Source organism: Parambassis ranga, chromosome 7 (assembly GCF_900634625.1).
Source record: "Parambassis ranga chromosome 7, fParRan2.1, whole genome shotgun sequence".
NCBI classification, from domain to species: Eukaryota; Metazoa; Chordata; class Actinopteri; family Ambassidae; genus Parambassis; species Parambassis ranga.
Genome location: NC_041028.1, coordinates 11,999,533 through 12,026,137, shown reverse-complemented (window position 1 = coordinate 12,026,137; position 26,605 = coordinate 11,999,533). Strand labels below are relative to the sequence as shown.

Below are 26,605 nucleotides of genomic sequence, written 5' to 3'. Positions count from 1 at the left end.
TGCAAAACACTGGAACACTGGAGCTCCACCTATATTTTCACCCACAAAACGTTCTTCTCATATAAATGTCATAATTTCCTTCTTTTGTGTTGAATCAGACTAAAAAGTCTCAGTGAAAGAAAAGATGTTTAAAGCTGCTTTCCAAATCTGTTGAGCCAACAAAACATGGATAAACTGCCTGTTTAATTTGTTGATGTACTATTATTGCATCTTAAACACAGCCTAACCATGCTGCTGTGTATTTCCAGTTTTACTTGACTGACAGCAGCCCGGTTTCTTTATTTTGATGCCGGCTCTTGAGGACTGCTGGCATTTTTTTTTCTTTGTTCCTATTTCTTTTATTTCACACAAGGAAAAAAACATGGTATTATTATTGTCAGTCAGGTGTGTGTTGGTGCTTTTTGACAATTTTCTTTTAGCATTCCAGGTTAAATCCACTGTCATTGTGTTTGAGCAGATTGCATCATCAGTTATGTATGTAAATGTGATTATTGACAGAGAGTTTGAATGGCAGTTACTGATTGGAATGTAGATTGTGCCACTTGTTTATGCATTTCTGTTTGTAGGGGCATATGTGTGTACTTGAGTATAAGACCATGTTTATAATGCACAAATAAGGACTAATGATGTGTAAAAAAGGTCACAACACTTCAAAACTTTAAGCAAATGCATAAACTGCCTGCTCAAATTGAGGAGTAAATGATAATGTGAAGAGACCGTGCTCATTTCTCAGTATGAACATTACATCACCTATGAAGATTATGATGCAGAAACACATATTAAGATTGGAATTTATTCAAATAGGCCATTGGAATATACAGATTACTGTAATGGATCAGTTGCTAAGTTGTTTGGAAAGAATTCAGTGATAGGCTCAGTTCTACACCATCAGTAACTTTGTAAGTTATCATTTAGTGACAGACTGATTCCGTGGTTGGATGTTCTCTAATATAACTTGGAAAGACATGTTAAGCATTAATTTTTTTTAGGATGTAGCTGTCCAAGGTCGCAGAAATATCACACACTGAATCTGTTTTGAGCTGATTTTGCGTTTAAATTAGCACAGCCCTCAGCAGTTCTTTTGTGGTGTCGCGCTTTTCTCAAATCAGGCATCATTTCTGCAGAATGCACTGAAAGCCAAATTATCTTATCTACCTTTCATCTTCCAAATTTTTTCATCTGCATCACATTTTATTTGAGATTAAAGTAGGGCTGCGTCTTTGTGCAGCACTAATTGCCATAGAGATTCAGTAATTAAAGGACAATAAAGCCTTAGTAGTAATTAGTTTCTCTTGTTTGGTTGCTAGCCCATCAATTGTGCTTCAATAATACTGATCATTAGCATGCGCCTGGGCAGTGAGGGATGCTGGGAAAGGAGCCCTGCACACACAGCACTCCACATTCCATTCCCATGAAGCCATGGCACCGAGCCATGTGGTTAACCCTCTGCGTGCTGGGACGGTGAGTGTGGCAGGATGTGCCTATCAGTGAAGGGCCACACTGTAAAAATGAAGAGGCTGCATTGTAACATAATAGACCTGCTGAAATAATGACCAGCTTTTTGAGTTTCAGACCGTTGGGGAACATAAGAACTGCAGCAGTGGGCAGATGCTGGTGTCATGGTTTGTGTAAAAACAATTGTACCCCTTGTCTGTGTCACATGCTCCTTTATTCAGATTCAGGTTCACCTAATGAAAGCCTGTCTGAAACACTATTAGAGAATAACAAAGAGTCTACATTATCACTATTTTAATGCTTTCTGAAAAAACAGCTCAAATTAGGTACCCTTAAACAGAACGGCACCAGGCCACGAAGAACATTTCTGTGCAGGCAGAGGGTGTATGGATTGTGCTGTAAACTGTGGCATAGTAATAACGCCAGGCAGCAGAAAATGTGCTCTGTTCTGTACTTTGCCTTGACATGATTGAAAGACAATGGTCCCATGGATAGGCCATTTCAACATCAAATGTGCATGCACATCACAGGGCAAGGGTGTGCTATCCATCACATTCAGTGAGCTGTCAGAGGCGGCTCTCACAGCCCCTGCCTCTCTCTACACACACATTTGCAACTGCATGGCAATACAAGATTAAACCTCCCTGTACATATTCCACTCGGAGCATACTGTATCCTACACACTTTAGAAAGTGAGGGGGGTTACAAGTGTGCATTGCTGCTTTTCACTTGCTTATATCAAAATAATATTAAAACTTAATATATACAAACAACTTTATAATTATTGGAATTCAGCAGTGTTTCTGCTCTACAAAATCACTGGATTTTAGTTGAATTAGGAATGTTGTGCTTTTACTCTAACACATTCATATGTGAATTTGGAGCTTTAGATTAGGATGTGTGGTGTTTAAACACACTAGGTTCAGGTTCACGCTATGCAAATCAAATTTTATGCAGCCCAGTATCACAAACCACAAAGTTGCCTTTACAATGTGCAGGCCTGCGGCCAATGAGAAATTAAAATACATGAAAAACATGGTCGAACTACAGAGACTCTGCACAACCTCCTCCCATCCGCCTTGGCACAATAACCCAAATGGAAGCCTTTATGAAGCACTGATGGAAGCAAAGTGCGCTTTATAATGCACGGCCGTGCACACTACTACATTTCCAGCTAATCAGGAGCGCGCAGTTGCAGAAAGGAGAGCGGTTGCCAAGGCAGCCACCAATCTCCCCTCCCCCTTCTCCCTCCTTTCCTCTTTCCCGTTTATTATCGGCAGAGGTCGCATGGCAGAGGGAAGTCCAACCACTTCTGTACTGGAACCAATGCAAGAAAATGCACCTCCATAACAAAGCCTGTATGGAGTCCTGAGAGCTGTGGGGGAAAAGCAGAGGCTGCAGATTTGTGGGCTGCTGTTCAGCCGTGAAAATACCTAATAAGACAGGATCTAAGTTGGAGGTTTGCATTGTTTTGCCAACACGTGCGTATCAATGAATTTGTAGCCTACTCTCCGTGTTGAGTGAGTGAGTGTGTTTCGCATCCTGGTGCGGGGCTCTGAGGAGGACTGCGCATCACCAGAGTTGGTGCCGAAGTTCGGCCGAGAACGGATGTGAGGGAAGAGTGCACCGAGTAAAAACTCTCCCACTTCTTTTTTTTGTGTGTCTCTCCCGCTTTGGCGTTGTGTTTGGTAAGACAATAGTGAGTCAAAGACGCTGAAAGTGATTTCATGCCTTCAGTCTCGCTCAGCCTGAGATGGACGTGAGATTTTATCCTGCGCCCCCGGCAAATGTGGGTTCATGCTCCCTACCGACTGATCCAAGTTGCCTGAGCTCGTTGGACTATTATCACTCGAACAAGGTAAGTAACACTCCGTGTAGCCTCGTGCACTGTAGCGCTGAATGTCTCACCTGTCTCTCTCTCTCTCTTTCTCTCTCTCTGTATAAACCAATGCAGCTTTCACGCGGAGCCTGCTTTATTCCCAGGCGCACACTTTCTCCAAACAAACAGCTACACACTCTTTAGAAAATGTCAAGTGTCAGCAAGTGAAGTGGCTTGGACTGCTTTTAATTTAGTCTGGAAGTAGACAGTGAGGCAGGACCCTTTTTCTGAAACCTGCAATCTTTCTATTTTCTCGTTGAAAGAAAACGCAACTTTCTTCCATCGGCAAGCATGCTTATTACGTTTTGTCTCCCCCACACCTCCCTCCCTCCGCTCAGATCGGTGCAGTTGTGTTTTGCACAAAGCTGGCATTAAGTGTCCCACCCGATGTGGAATACCAGGGGCTGTATAGAATCCATACTGCCCCAATCTCTGCTCTCTGATCCAACATTATCTTCCCTCTCAATGATTTCTTATAGCTTACATGGTTTTCCGCTGGGAGTTCAACGATTAAATGGATGTGTGCCAGTAATGTACTGTTAATTACTTTGTAAGGAGAAAGCACACAGTCTGGCCGCTACAAGTATCACTCTTTTCTCTCCCTCACTCTTGACACCCCGCGGCTTTTGGCTTGTGACCTGCACTGACTCCATTGAAATAGCGCAGGTGGCATTTTAAAACATTCTTAATATATATATATGTCATTTTTTGCCATCTTTCAAAGCTAGTAAATAAACCAGCCCGTGCAGGAAAACAAGAATAGAAACTAGAAATATATATGTAGAATTTAAAGTGAGATAAAACACCACAAAATAAGATATAATCATAGAAAAAGTTCCAAAAACATCCAACATCCTGTGGAAAACATTTTTTAATTAACAGACTTTTAGCTTCCATTATGTGTTAACAGCATGTCAGCCATCTGCAATCCCTTTATAGAGTTTGTTGTCACTTACCAAATCATCAGGCTCAGGCGGCTGACCCGCTGCAGGTGCTGTGAGTTAAAGATGGAGTTTCTCAGATGAAGGATTGTTTTTAGGTATCTCAATGAGGGGAATAATACAAAAGACAGTTGGGGATGTTTGTCATGACTGTGTGGGCAATGGAAAATCTTTGTAACTGAACACATCATTCCAGTAATCAAGTGAAAAAAATGTCTTCATGCTAAGAAAAAAACAACAAACAGTGTTATTGTAAGCTTTGTTCATCCAAAGACAGGAAACATCATTGGGAGTGTATTTGCCTTCACATTCAATCAAATATGGAATAAAAAACACTGACAGGGCCGGTTTGCACCTGTGACACACAAATGGGCTCATGTAACTGTCTCCTCTGCACACAGGCTATCTTTTTTTTGTAGGTCAAATGAATTAGGATCATCCTCCATGCGGATAATCCCAAGAATATGCTGATATCCACACACACTGCATGAAACCTGGAAACAAAGCCACCAGATATGAAATGATACAAAGAGCCTGAGACAACGTGACAACAACTACTGTCACTGACACAAAAGTATACCTCTGCCCCACTGAAAATTACAAGTGTTCATTTGAATTATTGAAATCCCCTTACTCCCTTTACTTGGAGTTTTTTTTCCACTAAGGGGGGGTATAATTTGCTGTCATCACATGTGTAACACTAACTACCTTCACTAGCAATGCAAATGAGGCCAGGGACCAGCAGGGATCGTTTGGTGTCCTGTTAACATGGTGCATAAGGTCAAGTTCCTCTCCTCTGACTCTAGTCAAACTGACGGTGGCATAAAAGGCTTTATAGGAAGTGTATTCATGAATCAGATTTGCCTACTGCTGATCATCAGTTCCAAATGCCGTCCTGTCTCCCTGTTAAGCTTGCAGGGAAGCAAAAGGCTAATCATAACATTCAGGTCAATTGTTTTTATGGGCTTCCTTTGCATATTCATGTGGATATTTTGGTTTTAGTTGCATTTGTTAGTGGATTTGTTGGCTTTCAGTTTAGCTTGTGTGTATATTCTGTTGGGATAATATTATTGGAAAAGACTCAAAACAATTTGAATATAAAGAAGCAGCAGATGAGCTCCGGTATTTTCTCTTTGGCTGTTTCTAGTAGACAGTCTGAGAAAAAAACATTTCTCTTTTTATCACAATGAAACTAATGGTGTTAATCTGAGTCACACTCATTTTAATTGGATAAAATGAGCATGTGTTTTTATTTTAGTGTTATTATCTGTTTATTTGCAAAGCTTTGGTTTCATGTGCCGCTGACTTCCGTTTAGATGCTCTGTGCGGACGTTAGAGTGTTTGGGTAATTAGCAAGTTTGGGAACACGTGCTGCTGCTGTCATGCTTTCAGCCTGTGTCGCACTCTTCATTATGAGCTGCAGTGTGTTTCATATTCTTTATTATATGGTATACTGTATGGCACATATTCCTTTATTCACACGTGGTTAATGATTAGTTCCACTATGTTGCTCTGGATCAACCGTTTTAAAACTGTGAACTTTTTCCCAGGTTTGCCATCACTTAGCCCTTTAAATAAGATGAATCATTCTGCTAGCTGAATCAGTTTGCACCAAGGCTGTATTTACTGAAACATCCTGCACTGTGTAGAACAGATAAAAAAAAAGGTACGAATGCAAAAAAGAGAGCTGCATAAAATGAGCAGTGAAGGTACTTCAAGTGCAGATTGAGATGATTCAGAAAGATCTATTTATAACCCTTGAGACGTCTACTTTAGTACTTTCAATACTCATTTTATTTGACTGTGAGCGTCCTTTATGACTCTGGTTTTCTCCCATACGTGAAGAGAAATTACACAAAATAATATCATTATACAAGACCTGAGGTGGAAGGGTTCCATATTTCATGCTGTCAGATGTTACTCATAAAGAATACTGTTTAAATGTTGTACCGATTTATGTATTGACGTAAGCATTGACAATAAACATATAGATCTGGCCTTTTCCTTTTTTTACAACACGTCCAGCTGTCTGTGTGCTGTAGCTATTAGTTTGTCCAGCACTTTTAGTTTGCCCAGTGAAATGGGAACACAGTGTCTTCTCCTTTATTTGAATACCTTAATCAAACAGTGCTGACTGCTGCTGTTGCTGCTGGGGTGAGGTGCTGCCTACAGTACAGCAATAGTGCAGAGAGAGAGAGAGAGAGCGAGAGAGAGTCAGGCCTGTGTTTATACACTCAGGCCCCACCCAGCTCATATATCCTCCCAACAACTGATATCTGCTTAGATAGAGCATGACTGAAGAGCTGGCTTTGTTAGTTGGTGGTCTCTTCTGCCTCAGATAAGCTGGGGAATGAGGTGCACCATTTGAATACCTTATCTCAATTTTATTTTTTATTACTGGACTGCCTTGTGGGTGCTGTGTAAAGGTGTGATTACATTGCCTGAACATATTCAGTCTATCAACTGATCACCCTCAAGTGAAACAAGCTAAATATACATATAAATACAGGCATATTTATTATTTCTGTGGATATTTTGAGTGCTTAAACATGTCAGACAAATTAACCAGTATGCCTGTGCTGTACTATGCCATCGTGCTGATTGGTCTTTTCTCTATTAGCTAATGACAAATTCTGTGGTATGTGACAGAGAGGCAGAAATGGAGAATCAAAGGATGAGTGAGAGTCAAATGGGTTGAAGTAATCAGTGGCCCAGTATGGGGACACACTGTGAGTGTGTGTGTGTGCGTGTGTGTGCCTGCGCATGCTAACTCGGGGCCATTCAAGCGTTTTGCTGACTACGGAATCACAATCACAATTGCTTTCATAGCCCTGTGCAGAGGAAGGCCATGCATACCACAGTAAGGGCCGGTGACACAGAGCGAGCAGGGGCAGAGAAAAACAGCCCCTAAATCATATTCTCCCTGCCCTGACACACACGGAGCAGTTTTTAATAGGGATTCCGACCATTTGAAATCATTTCAATAAAACTGGAATTGGCTCGGACACTGGCTGAGTCACAGAGCATGTATATGGCACAGATTTCTTGACTTACAATTTTCATTTTATGTAGGTGACTCTGAAAAGTGCTTTCCCTGGCTTATCACAAGATGTCTACATCAGCTGTTGTTGATCTTTTAGAGGTCAAATCTGATAAATATTGACAAACAAATATTTTTATTATGAAGAAATAAGACACATGATACACATACAGGATCGAGGATCACTTTTTCTCTGTTGAAGTGCCTTCTGTCTCTGCCTGACCTTTAAATACATTTGTTTGATATGGGTTATGAGAGTGTCAGTATGAATGTGTGTGTAGGTTTTGGGTGTGTGGGTCGGTAGGGGGCTACCCACGTGCTAATTATTGGACAGAACTAAGCTACTTTCTCGTTGGTGGGCACCAGTGCATCCCCCTCAGCTTCTGTTACCATAATTAAGACCAGCCGCCCCGCTGTAGTGTGCTTACATTAGTCAGCCCGGCCTTCCCATGGGGCAGTCCAATGGCATTCTTATTCTTACTTCAGAAGAAGAAAGAAAACTAAACAGAGCCAGCACCTGCTGCAGAGTAGGGGCCCATGGGTGTTTAGTTAAATGTTGTTAATGTTTGTTAATGGCTGCAAACACACAAGAAATATGGGCTTTTTGTTTGATTTATATGTTTATCTATGAATCTGTGACCTTACAGTCTGTATCCATGCGCACTTTAAATCATTGAACACATATATGTGCGTGCAAGTACGTGCTATATGTATGTATACCGCTGTATGTACCTCACGTATGTACTGTATGCATGTGTGTATGCATGGAGGAGGCTGAAAGCTGGACAAACATTCCCAGTTGTCTCAGCTTCCTGAGGTATGTCCTGTGCAAACACCATAGGCCATGATATAAGTTCCTTGCCAGGGATGTAAGGCTCTTTCCCTCCCTTGTTTTCACTGAATATCCTTTACAAATACTATCAGCCTGGTGTCAGTGCCATGTTTGCATTGTGCTCTGAGGGTGCAGTGCCCATAAGAAAGTTCAGTTAATGGTCCAAACCTGGATTAACAGAGTAACAGTGCATACACGACCACAGCAATCTGAAACCTTCTGTGAAAAGTTTGACCGTGTTTGATAGTGGACTTCATCTGTGTTTAAAATGATCAATTAGAATATGAGGTCTGTTAAAGGTGCCATTCACCAGTAGGTCTTTGATTGAGCGTTAGATTCACTGACATGCATTGATTTTGGACTGTGAGAGGTTTCCACTTGAAGAAGACAGGGATTGATAAATTCATGTGATCCTGAGTTTGCTCTTTTTCCCTGGCTGTGACTGCCTCCCCTTGTCCCTTGTCTGTCAGGAGCACGTGTTTATTATGTGTGACATATTTAGCAGGCAGATATAATTGCCTGTGCAAGGCTATAATCGTCTGCGTCCAATTCAGTCAGCAGACTGCGGGAGCCCACAGAGCCACTGAGGTAATCAAACTGTGGCTTTTTCTTCCTCTTGGAGAGCTAATGATGAGCTCCATGATCATTTACAATGGCCAGAGAATGAAGTGTAACAGAAAGTACAGCGCTAACACCATGATTTCAGTTTTTGAGAGCTGCTGTCACTGGTTAAATTAATGGGAACCAAGACAAAGGAAAAAAAAGTTGTGGAAACAGAAAAAGACTAGAGATAAACATTAAAGTAAAATGAAGGTAGAGAGGAAAAAAAGGCTTGTAGATTGAGAAAATAGGGGGAAAGCGAGAGAAAGAGGCACTCTCTTTACTGTGCTGTTGAACTATTTAGTTTTAAACTGGCCGTGAGCCATGCCGATGAGTGATGTTGCTAAGAAAAACAAACAGAGGAAAGAAAAGTACGATTGGAAATTATGACATACGGTCAATGGTGTTATGCTATTGAGCACCCTGCGTCTTTTAACTGAGCTTCTGCAACCTCACAGCAGCTCAGTGAGCTTGTTAACACACAGGAAAGGGAAACTTGAGCAGATCTTTTTATAGAATTGTTAATAACACAGTAGAAAGTAGTGAAAAACCATAGCCTAAAGCAGCACTTACTGCCACAACCCATGTGAACCAAGCAAAGATATGTGTATGCATACTGCATACTGCATGTTTGCATGCTGTTGTGCTATCTTAACAGCAAATAGAAGCAGTTCATGTCATTTATTTATGGAAGATGTTCAAACTTCTGCTTAAAATTAACAGCAGTAAAAACAAATACTATGTAGTCAAACATGTTATCATTTAGCAACTGTCATTGTTTTATATTGCCCTATTATTACAAAGACAATGTAAGCAGCATTTTATTTATGTTGCTTGCTGAAGCTAAGCTAATTTTAGCCAGTGTATTTATTATTGGGCAGTCCGATGCACACCTGTGTATGATATTTTAGGCTTGTCTTAATCTGTAAAGTACCTATGCTGTTATTGATATTTTGACATGCACCTAGTGTGTATCCACTGCTCTGCATGTGTGTGTCTGCAGTCAGACCAGGTTATATTTAAATTTCATACAGCTCACCGATTAGTTGCTAGTACTTATTTAGTGCTTTAAGATCAAGTGAAAAGAGGCATGGTGTAAAAAGCTTCATGATTTTAGAACATCTGGACTTTTGTTTGTGAATTTGATTTATTTTTTTTTAAATCTAAAGAATTACCTAAAGGGTCACTTTATCCAATTAAAGAAGGATGGGAGATATAGAGGGGGAGAAGTCATTCTTTGAAGCTACTTGTAAAGGTCAGATGCTTACAAAAAAATCTATCACTGCCTGTAACAGGCAACCAATCAGATCACTTCTTGCTGTCATTGCCATGTGTGGTCAGCTAAAACTCACCCACAGCTGGATCAGTCTGCACCATCCATCGTTTAAAGAAAATTAATTATTGTCATCCAAAAAAAACCCTTCTAGACACAGAAAATGTCCATGTAGGTTAATTGACCCTTTAATTTGTACAGGCACGGTTAGGTCAGGTATTCAGAAAGGCATTGTGAACAACAACCAGAAACAAGTGTCAGCGGCAGCGGGGCAGGGAAAGGGAGTGAAACTGAGAGATGGTCATGTTTTATTAAGCCTGATAATGCAGCCTAATCTGAGGCTTGGGTTACACATTGCTTTGTGGGTAATTAGAGATCATGTCGTATGCCTGGCCTGCTGAATAATTGCACTCCGCCCTAATCCCCTCCTATCCGCCTTTCACCCACCACCTCCCTGCATCTCTGCCTTCATTCTCTCCTCACTCTCTTACATGCTTCCAAATGAGTCCCCTTCCTCCCATGGAAATGCACAAATAAACAAACATGGCAGCCACATTTCAGGTAGCTACTGATCCAAAAGTTTCTACCTTGATACGTGGAAATGTGCTTATATGTGTTCAGAATTCAATAAGAGGAAGTCGACAGTGGAGCACTTTGTGGTTTGCTTTGTGGAACTTGTTAGATGAATGACTAATGCCTCCTGGCAAGTGCCCCAGGTTTACTATTACCAAAACAATGGCATTTGATACAGAGCACCGTAGCCTTGGTTTTCACACAGACAGGAGCTCAGGCTGCTGTTTTCTTTTGAACCCTAACTGCTGACTGCCCATTCATGCAACATCCCCCGAACACAGAGACGCACACAAAGGAAATTCTCAACTGACACAGTGACTAGTTGAAAAAAACAACAGCTTCTTTCATCGCTCATTGTCCCCAATTTTTCCATTGTTAAAAACTGAGAAGCGTTTCCCTTTCTCAGTATCTAGATTCAGCCATTATCATGTGTAAAACTGTAACCATGTTTTGACACACATTCACACAGTTTAATAATTACTGGCCATACTTGGAAAATGATGCAATCTGGTACAGTTTTAGACCATAGACTCAGGAAACTGTACAGGGGAGAAGACTGCATGTTAAAAGTGTAACCCTGAGTTCAATTCATTGAGTGTTTCCCCTGTAATTTCTCTCACACCTTGTGGTTTCAGCTAAAAAAAACCCCTTTATATATAAGAACTTGCTTATGTAAACTGTATGCATTTATCTCCTCTACATCTCAGTGGCAATTCATAAAACCTCATCCTACAGTGTGCGCTAAATGAATCATTGAAGAAAGTCTCTCAGATTGAATGTTAACTCTGAGCACACACACACTGCAGAACATTATTGTCATAGACACCAGCCACAAATAATAAACAGCACTTCAATAATGTGCGGTTACCCACACACGGCACTGAACTCATTAACCATCGCAACCTCTTCACAGCCACCATAGGAGGTCTTAGGAATGAGGAATGATCATTTAGGCACAGTGTTTCATAGGAAAATGTGTTCATTGCTGTCATGTAGGAAAAGGAGCTTTCAAAGATCTCATGTACCATCAGGCACAGACTATTTGCATAAAAATGCATCAAAATGCAAAACGGAGCCATATCCAAAGTGTTTAAGTAGAGTGGATATTGCACGTAGGTGTTTTTAGTAACCATCATTATAGTTTAAGGGAGTCCAGTGAATTCCACTGAATTTAGAAGGTCATTGTGTCTTCATGTCTGTTTTCATGATGGAAATTAATAACTTAGAAACACTTTCTTTTTTCAAATTTGGCATATACATATTTGAACTGAATGGATTTCTGTGACACAGGGTCAAAGGTCACATAATGTTCTGCTAAAGCACTTTAATTAAATTCCCTCAAGTTGTTGAGCCTTTTATTGTTGCCTCGGTTCTGACAGTGCTGTGTCCTGTATAAACACCGGCTGTGTGGATGAGTATGTTATTGCTAATACTGAAATCCAAAGGATGTATTAAAGCCTTTTCAGATGTAGGATCTTATTTTCAAGACAGTAGACAGTATTCTCACCCTCACATCAGAGTTTTAATATACTATGTTCTAACTTTTTGCAAGCATTAAAAACAGAATCCAAAAGTTGCCTAATTAAGGCACTCAGAACCCACTTTGAACCCTGCAGGGCCACACAGACACAGCGTCATATGCACTCACTCATTTTTACACTTCTATATCCCCCACCACACAAACAGACATTTCCCACATAGCTCCCAGGCATTTCATTTCCTCTCCTCCTATGACAACATCACAATATAATGGGACATGGTGTCACGTGACGAGAGCAAGTACACGGAGCGATCAAATAGCTCTTTCTGCCTCTCTCTCTCTCTCTCTCTAGCTTGAAGGGCAGAACGGTCAGTCGTTACATAAACTACGGCTGGTTCAATTACAGAAAAATGTGCTTTGTGTCCTTGTCATAAGCGAGTGATGAAGCACATAAAAAATAAGTTTGTTGTCTGCGTTGCTTCAGGATTTTGATGGAAAACTAGAATACTGTGCTAAGCTTGATGGTGAGGCTCATATACATTATTAAGGTTTGACTGTACATAACATTTTATGTGAGATTGTACCTTAAAAATCTTCATCAAGCTGTGTAAGAAATGAAAATGTCACCCCTTTATCCAAAGGAAGAGAAACAAAACCTTCTAAACTACCTACAGAAGGAGGCGAGTGCTCTGTCCACACAAATCTGAAAGCAATTGAACCTTAGCCTCTCTCATCACATTTTGTGTGTTTAATAGTCACACTTGTTTTTTCAAGGCCATCGAAAGCAAGCAAGGTTTCTATTTTCACGTACTCCTCCTCCTCCGAGCCAGCACCTCTGTCTCTGTGATGACTTTGTTTGTGTTTGTTTTATTCAGGTATGCAGGACTATTTCTAGAAATTAATTATTCATCTATTGAACCTGACACATCCTCCAGGTCTTTAGTGTGCGCTCTCTTTCAGTACCGTCGCACTATTTTCAGATGCACCTGTAATTAAGTCATCTCGGAGCCTTGAGAGTGCGACTATAGCGCGCTGAGCTGAGACCAATCTGCCACTAATTGTCCCGAGTTTTAATTTCTAATGGAATAAGGGCCAGAGGGAATGCTGCTTAATGAGATGCAGTTACTCTATGTGTGTGTCTGTGTGTGTGCTCTTTTATCTGTTTACTGTTACTGCTATTGCCCTGGTGAATAGAAACACAAGAGTACACACAGCAAAAAGTCCAGTGTTGAATTGACTCCCACAGAGTTGATTTCAACACTTTTCCAGGGTTTATATGGCTCCACACTTTCTGGAGTTAAATTAACACTTTCAAAATAGTTAAACATTCAACACTCTGTCAGAGTTAATTCTTTAACTCCAACAGTAGAGTTACATTAACACCTTGAGATTTGACAAATAACACTGGTCAGAGTTAATTTTTACTATTTGTATAGTGTTGATTTCACTCCTGAAATTGGCAATCTATTAACACTGGAACAGTGTTAAAAGTATATATAAATATATAAAATAATAATAATGAATTGAAACAAATATTCTTATAAATAACATTTATTTCTCCCTTTGCAGTCATGTACACAACTGAATTAAAACATTGTGAATGAAGGAATAATATATAAAGATTCATCTAAAACACAGTATGAGCTTTGTATATCAAATGGTTTATAAAACTTAAGCTCAGACATTTTTAATAAGCACCTTTCCTCACTTCGTAATACTCTGAATGCATGATGATATTCATCAAAATTCTCTGTGAATAGCTTGTTTGTTAGAAAAAAAATGTGATCTTCAACCAACAGTACATCAATTATTTGACAAAAGACTGGCATATCTTCTTCTAATGCACTGCATATGGCAAGTCCAGCTCTATATTCTACACCATCGATTTTAACCCAACTCGTTGAGAAAACTTCTGTGGATGACAAGATCATGTGAAACACTTCATTGTTGACTGGTACTTTCTCATCTCTGAGGGAAAAAGATTTTATTGGCCCATACTCAGTTTTTTTGAGAGTGAATGTTTCCCAGTAATATGCAATGGTCATCTGATGCTTCTTAGCAAGTGATTTAGTTATGTTTTTGAAATTTTTAAAAGAGTCTTTAAACACTTTATGTTTGGCTTCAAACCTCATAGACCACATATGTAATAAGGGGCCAATTTTCCTTATACAAGATGGGTAATGGATCATAAAATGATGTTTAGGTATCAAATTTTTGTGTGGATACAACTGTTTAAACAGCTTGTGATGGTCAACAATCAAGTGCTTTAAATATATTGTCATGCCATGAGTGAGGGTAGGTGAAAACACAATGTTCATTATTTGAAGTAACAACAGAAACAAATTCCAGTTTTCGTTTCCTGCAGGAATAATATCTATGATTTGACTGTTACTACCAAAATGCTTTCACGTTTTAAGCCATTCTAAGCATCTGACCAAACTTACCAATCCTTTGGTATCCAGGAATCTCGGGAAGGTGGAGAGGATATTATCACTTCTGCCTGGGTCATTAACAAGCTTCTGGCGGTAATGAAAGGTCTCTCTCATCTTCTGGAAAATCAGAGACTTGTCTGTGGTGTGGTTGAGCAAAGATATAGCTTCTTGACAAGCACTACCATCAAGTTGCCTTTCAACATTAACAGTCCTTTGGAAATTTGGGCCTCTTGGAGAAATGTCAGTAGAGGTATTTGGTGACATTGCATATCCTCGACGAATCTTCCTTTGCACTGTTTTCAGACGCCAAGAAATGTATCCTGTGTTGCTTGCAGCATCATAGAAGTGTTCCTGAAATGCAAAAAAACACTGTCAAGAATCACATCAAAGTGTCATGCAAACACTAATGATTATTACATAGCCTTTGTTGGAATATGGATCCCTGAGGGAGGGGAACAGCATCACTATCCCTTTGGCATAATCTTCTCTGACTGCTTTAGTGGGGAGGTGCCTGAGAGGATATATTAAATTAGTAAACTAAGTTTATACAATGGCCATGCAATTATGTGGCACAAATAAAAGATTATAAACACACACATACCCATGATTATCAATCATGTGAGCCACTAGTATGTTGACCATTTGTCTTCTTGTGGCATCTGTTAGGGTTTCTGTTGTTTGGTACTCCTGCAGTACCTCTTCACCACCAGACTTGCTTCTAAGCACATCCTCAATCAACTAACATTAAATTGCAAAACAATGTGATAAATAGCTTTTCTAGAACCAAGAGTTGAAAACCAGGACGTGATAAGAATCAGAATTAGAATGAAGCCTTGTTATCACCTGCTTAGCGGACATTGAACGTAAATCCTCAATTCTCAATTTCTTCCTAGGGACCTCATCCATGATTATAGTTGATCCACTTGAACTGAAGCTCAAGTCAGATGCAGAAGACCTGGAGCAATCAGAGAATTCTAAAAGGAACATAAAAAAAATATGTTACCGTTTTTTTTCTTATAGGGTGTAGAGTGCTTTATCATAGTTAACTTAATATCTCACCATCATTTGAGAAAACTGTCAGCACCACATTGCCTTGTCCAAGAAGGTCACTGAAAATTTCAGCATCAACTTCTGTCCCTGTTGCATCCTTGAATGTAAGTTGTACATCAGGCGGAAGGCAAAATCTCTCAATGACTGCAAATAATCATAAGTTGAACAGAGAATGACTGTTAATCTTAAAAACGTTTATCCATAACCATATAATCATGACAGACCTAGCTCAGTTTCTCAAAATCAATTCCCTCATACACCCAAATTTGAAAATGAATGATTTAAAAATGTATATTATGTGTATATACAAAAACGTTTATCAGTTTATGCCCATTTATGAAATTTATGAGGCGTGACGAGTAATCAGTCTGCATGACTCGTACAGCTGTCTCCTTCCCTGCGAGCAGCAGGCGTCTGCAGCAGCAGACTCCGCACGGGCAGACGGGCACCGACAAAATGTACGCGCACCGCTAGCGGGTCTGAGAGGAGGAAGAGATACTGGCACCTGACATACTCTCCTTACCCCTTTCTCCTCTCAGACCACAATTCGATTTTTTTGAAGCCAAACGAAAAAAAAAGAAAAAGAAAAAGTACATACCCTTTTCACTGAATTGTCCAAAGTTGAAGTGTCCTTCAACTTCATTCAGCTTCACATATTTTTTTTCTTCGCAGTACTTGACCTGCACCAGCATTTTACCTTGACTCTAATGTAGTTAACAAAAGACACGTGTTGGTCAAACAGGCTGACACATGTTCGGACCGTTTTTAGCGGTCCCTGTCATGTTCTACAGTTCTTCTGCTAAAAAATAATGTAACCATTAGCTCCAGTCTCAAACATTTTATGGAGTAAAAATATATATAAACCTTTGTTCTTTATCGTCTTGACTTAACATCAATTTGACTAAGCGTCAATTAGCTAGCAAGGCGAGCTAGCTAGCTAGCTAGCTGGCTTGCCTTGCTAGCTTTCACTACTAGCTCACCTGGACAAATTGTCTTTCAGTCAACAAACAAGGCTTACTACACGCTCCACATACATCGCGCTGCACGTACTACAGTTCGCAGCATCAATTTTTACCTATGTTAAAATGTAATTACACTTACCTATTAGAACGGCACCAGAACAGCAAAATGGAGTGGACTTGAGAATTTTGAGAAGAACGGAGAGAGGTACTGGGGGGGAGGCGGAGTTTAATTGTATCTCTGCAGAGTTGAGTTAACACTAATGTGATCAACTCTATCAAATAACTCCACAACTGGACACCATTTAACTCTGAATGTGTTGAAATTACACTTTTGGAGTTAAAATGAACTCCTAAATGTTTAACCCTGAAATTCTAACTCTCCAATTTTTGCTGTGCAGCAAGATGTTCCAGTTTGATTGTGTTACCTCTCCTCTGTTTATTCTACAAAGCACTCAGGATGTCTCAATCTATCCAAACTGTAATAAATGGTAAATGTTTCTTAAAATAACATAATGTATATAGAAGATAGAAATGCCTTCTCTTCTTTAAACTGAGGAGTGCACTGGTTTACCAAACTGTGACAGTGGAGGAGCTTCCAAAAGTGAGAAGTGCTTGTGCCCTTGGCACTCGAGTTATTGCTCAGAAAACATGGTTGTAGACTGGAACTGCAAAGGTTGTTTACATAGCCTTGGGAGTGTTTGTGTCATGATTTAGATTCCAGGCATTTCAGCATCCAAATAAATCAGTTTAGACTTCTGTGGACAAGTAAACCTCCGAAAGAAGAAAAGGTCCAGCTGTGTTTAAAGCCTTTTATGTAGATTTCTCTCTAAAGCTCAAGCAATTTTGTTTTCAGTTATTACAAGCCAAAGAAGGCCAACGTTCACCAAGCATGATGACCACAGAGATGATTATCTGTTAAAATAGCTTCTGCCGCATTTGTATGTGTTGTCTTTTCAATCGCGCTCCATTTGTTCTGAGATATTAGCAGCAACGCACACACATGTACAGTAAACACACACACGTCATCCTGTCCTATAAGTGTGTTACACAAGCACAAAAAAACTCAGTTGTCACCTCTTGAGGACACATGCGTACATACAGCTTTCCAACACTTTGGTGACTTCACTGTCATTTTTCTACCTTATCGCTTTTGAGTGGGGTTTGCTTTTGCAACTGACTCAAGGCCCTTCCTCTTATTGTTTCAATATGTCAGAGCATTGTTTGAATGAGGTCAACCATTACCGATCTGGCCTGGGGCCAGCTTGACTTCAGCTGATTTAATTGAATCTACGACATGAGTCAAACTCAAACAAGCAGAGACTGCTTTGCCATGACAGCCTCATTACTCCACATTAAGAACTCATTTCACAATGCATTGTGACTTTGGGCTTGACAAATGGTGAAAAGGGATGAAATCAAATAAGTGAGTACATTTTGGAAAGCTACTCTTGCAATGCTGCGGCAGAAAATACTCTAGTACAGTACATATATATTAGAGAGCAGCCAAAAAAATAGTCTTTCTGCTGTTTTGTATAAGTTAATGTGAATGCCTTTTGGGTTAAAGTGTTCCCATGTTTGCCATCTGCAGTAATGGAGTGACATTCAATGCCATTTTCCCTCTTAAATGGAATTTTTGTCAAAGCGTTATGAATTCAACCTGCCTTGTCACTCAAGCCACAGACATTGCTGAGAGGGAAGAAAATATGCGAATGAAACCTTTCACTGCAGATTTTACTGTTAACTTCGAGCAGACCCAATAATGACGCCTTTATCGCGTCTACAGCATAACAAAGAACGCTTTCTTGTGACATGCCAGAAGACTAGATATGAGGCAGCATAATGACACACATTATGTATATAACACGTACACAACCGTCACTGCATCAGTACACTAGTGCTAGCTTCATTTCAGCATTTTATTAGCTCAAACTTCGGCTAGATTTCCCAATTAAACATGCATTCTTTGAGAGCCATTGGCAGCTTGGCCTGAACTTGAAGAAAGAAAAAAAAAGTGTACAGCAGGCTCAACATGCCAGGGCCTCCCCTTCACAATAGGGAAGGAAATGTTGAGACTGAGAGGGCTGTGGAGTGGAGATATGGTAGTGTTTGCTTAAGGCTAGGTATCGGGCACAAAAACAAACATGGCCGCCCTTAATGAGCCTGTTTGCCTGCCAAAGGTAAAGACAGCTGTTGTCTGCTGCCACAGTCAAACAGGCCTCAGTGCCACAGAGCACAGAGGAGCACTCTGCGTCCCCATAGTAACGCTCACCTTATGTGTACTCAACAGGGAACTTATTAAGTCTTCTTTATAGATAAAATGTGAGTAAAATGGAAATTGTGAGGCCATACGGCGCTTTCATGAGGTCTGACTGTGAAAAGAAAGGGTTTATTAAGTCTTCAGAGTGCTAAAAGTGAAATTGCTTGTGGGAGTGTGAAACGGCTGTGCACATATCATAACTTGTAACATTAGCCAGTGAGAAACTGCGTCTTTCTCTTTTTGATAAAGCAGAACACATGTTATTGAACTGTTTAAGAGGCCATACTTGCTTTGCCTTTTCGCATCTGTCTTTTGGTACTGTAAAAAAATCTCTTCTGGTATAAAGTGGCTTCTCGAAAGAGACACTATTGCACAGAGAAATAAGTAAAGTGGGTGGCACTGAAATCTCAAAAAGCACTTTTCTCCTGTATACCAAAATTAATACATTCAAGCAGTACCTGTCCAGCTAAATCAGCACTGACAGCTTGCTGTACTCTATGTCTACTTTTAGAGTTAAAAATATGAGTGAGATCACTGCACATCCATTTTGTTGAGAGGAGAGAAGGCAGTCAAGAAACTGTGAACATTAAAGGTCCATTGCATCAGGGAGGCTTCTGTTGAAGCACGGCCCTCCCAGCCCCCACCGTTTTCCTGGCATTGTTTACAGTACAATTTGAGCTACTGAATGGAAGACATTTTTTTCCATTATTATACCCGGCCTCCGACAAAGGGAATGACAGTGTCACAGATAAATATAAACTTTATGTATTGTATAAATAAGGACTTCTTTGGTAGACAGCAGGGCCTCTTAAAACCATATATTAGCTGAACAGAACTGCTGCACATATTTTGTAATTGAGAGAAAGGAGCTTACTTTTCTTATAAAACACAATGACTAATTCTAATGTAATATTTGTCTTAACATAAGTCTTCAGCTGCATTGTTGAAAAGCAATAATTACAAATTGAAGATTGTATTTAAATAAGATTATAACTTTGTCACTGATCTTTAAATGGGAGTGGGAGTAAGATTTATTGTGTGTGTTTGTACTGTCTTGAGAGACACACACTGAACTTGCAAATTGACTGCGGTTGTCAGATAACCTTTAATGACAGCTTTTCTGTTGGACTGTTTCAAAGAAAAGCCACATAACCTAACCAGGGCAGTGTTGTCACTGGGCTGACAATGTGCCAGACCACATGTTTGATGCTACATGGACTTCATGGCGACTAAAGAAATGAGCGCTGTTCATTGTCCTACGTCTTCTATATAATGCTTATGCAATTTTCCACCTTTTATCATATGTAGACCTACTATCCTCACTTACAATGCCACCGTGTTTTTAGAAGACATTATCTTTTCTGCACGGCTGTAATCTTTCAGCCCTTTCCCTCTTTGTTTGCAGTGGTGTCATTCAATTAAACCGCCGGTCCAGTTTCTTAAGAGATTTTGTTTTCGAGTGACTCCCCAGAGAGGCAGCGAAGGAAATGGCTGAACACATCAGACACATTCGTCTTCTCTGCTTAGTTACTTTGCAGGAGGGAGATGGTGATACCTATTTCCTCTGTCTAATGTGTTTGCTTTACACCTGGTGCCAAGTGTCAACATCCAGTTTCTTGACAGTCATTTTTCATTTGGAGCTAGTAGACAGGTTGAATAAGCAAAGGCATGTTTTTCCTCCTCTTATCAGCTGGTTGTTTTTAGGGTAGCAAACTTTTAACACATTTAAGGTTAAACATGCTCTAGTCAGAGATTATTACTTAATAGACTTGGCTGGTTGTTGATTGAGAATAAAAAGCCAATTATCATAATAGGATATGGGACATAATGACAGAATTAAGTGAGTGTGACAGACACACAATAGGCCTGCTCTGTCATCGCCTTAGCCCAGCACGCTTATTAAAATTAATCTGGCCTGATTAAAAATGCAAATGGCTCAAAGTCATTGATGGAGTTTACATGTTTTTATAACATTTAACTGATTTAATTACATGGAAATCAAATGGTGGGATGTGCGATATAATTTTTTGCCCCCCCCCCCTCTTGTCACCCTCCTGCCGATTGCCACAGAGAAAGGAATATTCTCTCATGCCCAGAAGAGAAGGTAATGAGATTAGTGTTCTCCTTTTCTCTGTTTCTCTCTCCATCTCTGCCTTTCAGTAGCTGATGGTTTGGTTCATCGAACCAAGAAGAGCTGCTTTATTGTTATCACTAGAAACATTTTATCTTAGAAGCACCTACTGTGTTATGTGGGCTGAGAGCATCAAAAAATGTAGAGTTTCCTCCTACAACTGAAAAAGACCACTGATTTATAGCCAGAAAATAACACATTGTTTTTATAGTTAATCAGCCACCTAGAAGAAAGTAGAAGTCTAAACAGGCAGATTTAATTAAGGTGTAATGATGGAAACATTCCAAAAGTGTCATATGCATGACATGCTTTGCCACCTTTAGCTTGACTCCAGGTTTCTGCCAAACAGAAATCTGTCACATGACATCAAGGCAGGTAACGTTTGTCCCAGAAGTTGTGCAAAACACTTAAGATTATCATCTCTTTGCATGCAGTCATACTGTATATTGCACACAATGACCTGTTTCAGTGAGAACAGCCAGTTCCTGTTCTCTGCTTTTAATGTCAGTAGAGGTTTCAAACTACACTGCACCTTGTACCATGAGCTTGTTACAAGTGCAGATTAATCGTTCAGCTTTCTTGAAACACACTTGGTGTTTTTGCACCTTAGAGTCGTGGTCGTAAAAACAAGAGGTGGACATCCTGTGGGGGAGGAAATTGATTTTGCTGGTTTGTTTGTTCTAGACTGACAAGCTACACACCATGTGCCTTTTTTTTTCCTTTCCGTTTTTTTTTTTAACTATAAATATTTCTTTGCTGATTGTTTTATTGGTGTATTAATATGTTTTATAGTGGTTATGATTTCACAGCTGTTTCAGAGTAGCTTTATTCAAGCCAGTGTGTGTTTTTCACTTCCAATCATAAAACGTCCACAGTGTGCAACAGAAAAGCATTTAGAAGTGACAGAGCATTTTAAAATTTGATTCATATGAATGGGCCAGATGTTCTGTTTTGATGTGGATGTATTGTGTCTAAGCTTTTGTTGCACAGTTTCCCACCCACCCCTCTTTACAAGATCATCAGCAATGCAGTTATTCAAGATATGTCAGCATTAAGCTACAAAGGATGTGAGATTGTGAACACCATTTAAAATACTTCGCTTAAAAGAAGAAGACACACAGACCTAAAACTTTGTGTTGACAGAACAGGATCAATTCCAACTGTGTGTCCGAACATCAGCTCAATGTGTTGAAATGGAAAGTATGCTATCGATCTGTGTGCATTAGGGCTCTACAGTAACATAAGCAGTAAGTGGTAGAACAAAAGAGGCACTGTGTGTCACACAAGAGGAGACATGCAGCACAAAGAGGACAGCTAACTTCATGCAGTCTATTGGCATTTCATTGTTTATCCATTTAAGTCCAAGCGTATATTTGTATTTCATAGAGGAATTTTGCTCACTCATGTGCATCTGGTACTCATTTTGGATGGTTTGAAATGTATAGGCCTAATTGCCCTGCAGAGAGAAAGCTTATTAAAGTGGGTTGTGCTGGAAAAAAAGGCTGATACTAAGAAACTAAAAAAAAAGCTGCTAAAGTGTGCTCTAACAGAGGTCAGCCAACATGGATACATCCTTGAAGTCAAGTTGCTCATTTATATCCTCAAGCGCTGCCCTCACTCACAACTGGATCATCTTATGAGGTCTGAAAACATACATCCTGTGCAGATATTTTGCCTCTACTAACATTCCCTCAAGGAACAAAACACAATTACTCCATTGTGTCACAGTACAGTATATCACATTCTGCACATTTCAGCCACAGAAGAGACACAGTGTTGTGTTGTTGTTGTGTCGAGATAAATATGCTTTAGTGAATGAGGGTGAGGGTTGTAGGAGGGGTCACTTCGAGAGCACAAATAACTTCAGTGTTGTGATTGGATTAGTGGATGGTAAACAAAACATACATGTAAAGACAAACAAGCATGAAGTATGTTTGTGTCAAAAACTCAGCCTGCACATGAATACAAAAAAAAATCTGTGACCACATCTAAGAAGACAGAGAGAAAATTTAGACAATCATCATCAGGGCCTTTTCAGTAACTGTACTGTTTAACTGTACTGACACAATGATGACAGGAAACTCAGTGGTGAAGAGGAAAACCCTGAGATGCCACACAGAAGGGTAAAAATAGGCTACTTGGCACGAGAGACGGTAAAAGAAGGGGAGTGAGAATCAGAAACAGGGGAAAATTGGTGCATGGTGTCTTCATTTCGGGACTTTTTTCTGTAGGCTTGAGATAAGAAACCTGACTGTTGGTAAGTTGTTAGATCAATCTCATTTTTACTTTTTTGAGACAGAGGCAGAGGCAGAAGAAAAAAAAACAGTTTCCTCTAGTTAAACAACAAAGGAATGTTGAACGCCCCTCTGTTTTGAGTTTACAGTCTGCACCTCCTACACCTTCACAGTTAGAAAAGCTGCACACTTCAACCCAGTGCAGCCTTCAGTGTGTTACACTTCTCATTTCTTTACGTCAGTAATATTGCTTCTAAATGTTGACCCTGGAAAAACCCACATCACTATAAAGTCTTATAGTATATATTTATATCTTATATAGTAAATCGTGTAGTGATAAAGAAGAAAAACACAAATTATAATAGGTCACTGAACTTTATTTTGATTTCATATCACATTCAAGAGTGGCTCTTAACTGTCAGTTCACATTTCTTTGATAATAATAATTAATACAAAGGTGTTTCAGTTTATTGGACACAAAATCCTCCTTAAACTAAACCATTTTTTATGTTATATAGAGTATGATGATTTGTATTCTACAAAGCATAAACGACATGGCCCATTGAAGACAATGTTCTTCTTAACAGATCACAATGGTTGCCCCGTCACTCATTGAGAGTCCACTCTGGGCCCTAGAGGAATGAAAAGTGATGTGTCCTGACGCAGGCCCCTCCTCTGCATATCTGCTCATTCATCTGGGCTGCTCATTAAAGGGTGATTACCTGTAATTAGTGAATCATGTCGCTTTAATGAAGATGTTGAAAGCTGTTGGAGCCAGAGGGGCTGGCCTTAATTCTGAGTGATGTTGCAAGATTAGCAGCAGACAGGAATTCAATAACAGCAGACAGATTAATGAAATACTCGCATTTTCTTGCCTGATGCTATAGGTGACTGCTATTTTGTTTACATTTGATGATAATTTTCAATTCTAGTAGCATCAACACCTGGGTCTGGAGGGCAAGTACGTGTTACTGTATCAGAGCAGGCTAATAGGCACGAGAATGATGAAGCTGTGTGTCTAAGTATGTCAGTGTGTGGGGCTCGTGCGAGTGCTTGCTCTAATGTGAGAGTGTGCGTGTGTGTGTGTATGTGTTCCCTGGCGGCATGGTGAGTGTTTAATCTGGCCCGGTGGCGTGCCGTTGGCCCGGCTAATCACAGTGTGTCTGTAGGAGTGCGCTGAGCCAGGGGAGCACGCCGTCGCTAACAGCGCCTGACAGACTCATTAGAGAGACCTGGCACTGAGCTCGCAAGGCACACACACTCATACACACACACAGACAAAGACACACACAGTGGAAAAGGCACTCAGGCTCAACCGCACACACATTGGGATATATTCACACACTTACACACTTCTTTTTTATGTTCTTACACTCTCATTCATGTAATTATCCATAGATGAGGGTGTGTGCAGTCACTCTCTCTCTTTCACACACACACACACACTCAGTGCTCCACGTGTGAGACAAGGCAGTCAGTGACCCCTCACAGTTGCAGCCCAAACACAGACAAGAGCTGAGAGGGCATCTGGGAAATGAGGAGGGAGGGGGGGAGAAGGAGGGTGGGAAAAAATGAGAGGAGGCGAAGTGGAGGAGTAGAGCGCAGATAAGGGAAGTGTGGGATACAGCCACACTTTCTCCCATTCAAATGGCTCAGACAGGCAAATGACATTTTCAGAAGCTAATTATCTGCAATCAGGAGAACATTTGCATTCTGTTGAAAACCTTTAAGTGAAAATGTGTATATTAGCAGTGTGTGACTATAGGCTGCACTCACTTGTTCTGTAAATATGTGAAGAATTAGACATCTTTCCTTAGAGAAAACTTTGCTCTCTTTTCCTTAAATTGTGAGAATTAAAAAATGATTAATTTTGCCAGATTAGGCAGAGTGACATTTAGCAGAGTTCGACAAACTACTTTGACAAATTACTTAAGGCTTGCTTGCCTTGCACTCTCGGTGAGGTTAATTGCAGCTCAGCTGCAGCAGAGCCAAGTGGAAACATTAGGTTTGGCTGAATAACAGGTGAATGCAAAGCAGGTCAATACGTAGTCAAGTGTGGGCCTGCCAGCTGTTCGTTCCCTCGGCACAATGGTGACACACACGCACCAACGTGTTCACAATTTGCACGCAAGAAATGAGTGTAAACAAAAAGCAGCAATTTATTGTTTGTTTATGTATTTTTGTCTTTTAAATCAGGTGAATCTAACACAAGATAGTAAATCATACCTGCTATGATACAATGTTAATGTTGTTATATGGTATGTGGTATTTTAACAAGCTAGAACACATGATCAATTAATCTGACTATTATGTATCACTCCTGTAGCCAAATCTAGATGCAGCCAATTTCCAATTTCTGTCTGCCATCACTGCCCGCTAATAATCAAACTTTAAAGTCTCTGTAACAAATCCTGAAAACATAATGTCTCTGTAGCTGCAGAAAGCTGTGCTGAGACTATGAGCAGAGAGTTTTCGACTTAAGAGTCCTAAATAAAATCTTTGGGATGATGCCAAAGATAGGAGTTGGATGACATATACTCCCCAAAAATCAGATGCTGACTTAGAAACTTATCAATCCGAACCTATTGCTGTGTGTTGGTTCAGGACATTTTCAAAATTACAGGCAGGTGTAGATGAACTTTGAAAGGTAAGGTGGATCATTTGTTAAAGTGGGAGGGGCCAGAAACTTTGTGTCACTCATCTTTCACGAAAACCTTCAGCCTGGTCCTGTTGGACCACACAAATTGTGCAAGGAAATTAAACAGGCATTCACAGTCGCACGACTTACTGATAATGACTCTGCTAAGTTACTTCTTGCATATTACCACCTACATATGTCAAAATATTGATAATTGATCAAATGTTTTTCCATGTTTTCTCTGTCTCTCTCTGTCTGTATGCCTCTCCTTCTCTTATTTCCTCAGTTGCTTTTAACCTTCACTTTTATTCTCTGACCTCCTTGTCTGGATCTTGTCTGGCAACCTCGTTTCACCTAAAATAACACTGTCTTTAATTTTCTTTAAACTGTACCACATACAGTACAGTTCCCTCTCTCTCTTCAGTACAATAGCTGTTTTGCTCTCCTCTCTTCCATTCTTTCTCTCTCACTCTCTCACTCTTCTTCAGCGCAAGGCTATGACATTGAGGGAATGTGATGTGATGTATTGTAGTGAATAATGTATTCTGCAAGGATTGTACAGAGCGCGTAGAGCAGATGGCAGCAGGTTGATCTTGATGTGTGTGTGTGTGTGTGTGTTTAATGATGACAGTGTGTATATGTGTGGTGTGTGTATGAGTGTGTATGTGTGTGTGTGTGTGTGCTCACCCAGAATGGGGGGAGGGGAAGTACAAGAAGAAGAGAGGGAGAGAGAATGGGGGTTGGTGTGTGTGTGGTGTGTCTATGTGAGCCTCCTTTGTGAGATAAAACATGCAAATGGTGGATTATTTTAATGCAGTTTTTTTCTAG

At 40.1% G+C, this 26,605-nt stretch overlaps 2 protein-coding genes across 4 annotated transcripts in view; one reads left to right on the top strand and one right to left on the bottom strand.

Annotated features, from left to right (window-relative positions):
* Positions 1 to 2,653: 2,653 nt before the first annotated feature.
* LOC114438963 (TOX high mobility group box family member 2-like) overlaps positions 2,654 to 26,605 on the top strand; it is a 69,345-nt gene continuing 45,393 nt past the window's right edge. Inside the window, exon 1 of one of the 2 annotated variants that reach the window (XM_028410634.1) lies at positions 2,654 to 3,313. In XM_028410634.1, coding sequence (XP_028266435.1) covers positions 3,209 to 3,313 — 105 coding nt within the window. In that variant the 5' untranslated portion in view covers positions 2,654 to 3,208. The remainder of the gene's footprint in view (positions 3,314 to 26,605) is intronic. The other variant, XM_028410635.1, reaches the window with a different exon arrangement.
* LOC114438971 (uncharacterized) lies at positions 13,609 to 16,728 on the bottom strand. 2 transcript variants are annotated; one of them, XM_028410649.1, is made up of 7 exons: positions 16,657 to 16,728; positions 16,154 to 16,259; positions 15,565 to 15,699; positions 15,349 to 15,479; positions 15,107 to 15,243; positions 14,923 to 15,016; positions 13,609 to 14,856 (listed from the first exon to the last, which is right to left on the bottom strand). In XM_028410649.1, the coding sequence occupies exons 2-7, from the start codon at positions 16,245 to 16,247 to the stop codon at positions 14,479 to 14,481; spliced, it is 969 nt and encodes a 322-aa protein (XP_028266450.1). In that variant the 5' UTR covers positions 16,248 to 16,259; positions 16,657 to 16,728; the 3' UTR covers positions 13,609 to 14,478. The 2 variants fall into 2 exon arrangements, with proteins under 2 accessions (XP_028266450.1, XP_028266449.1); XM_028410648.1 differs by having other exon boundaries at positions 16,154 to 16,722.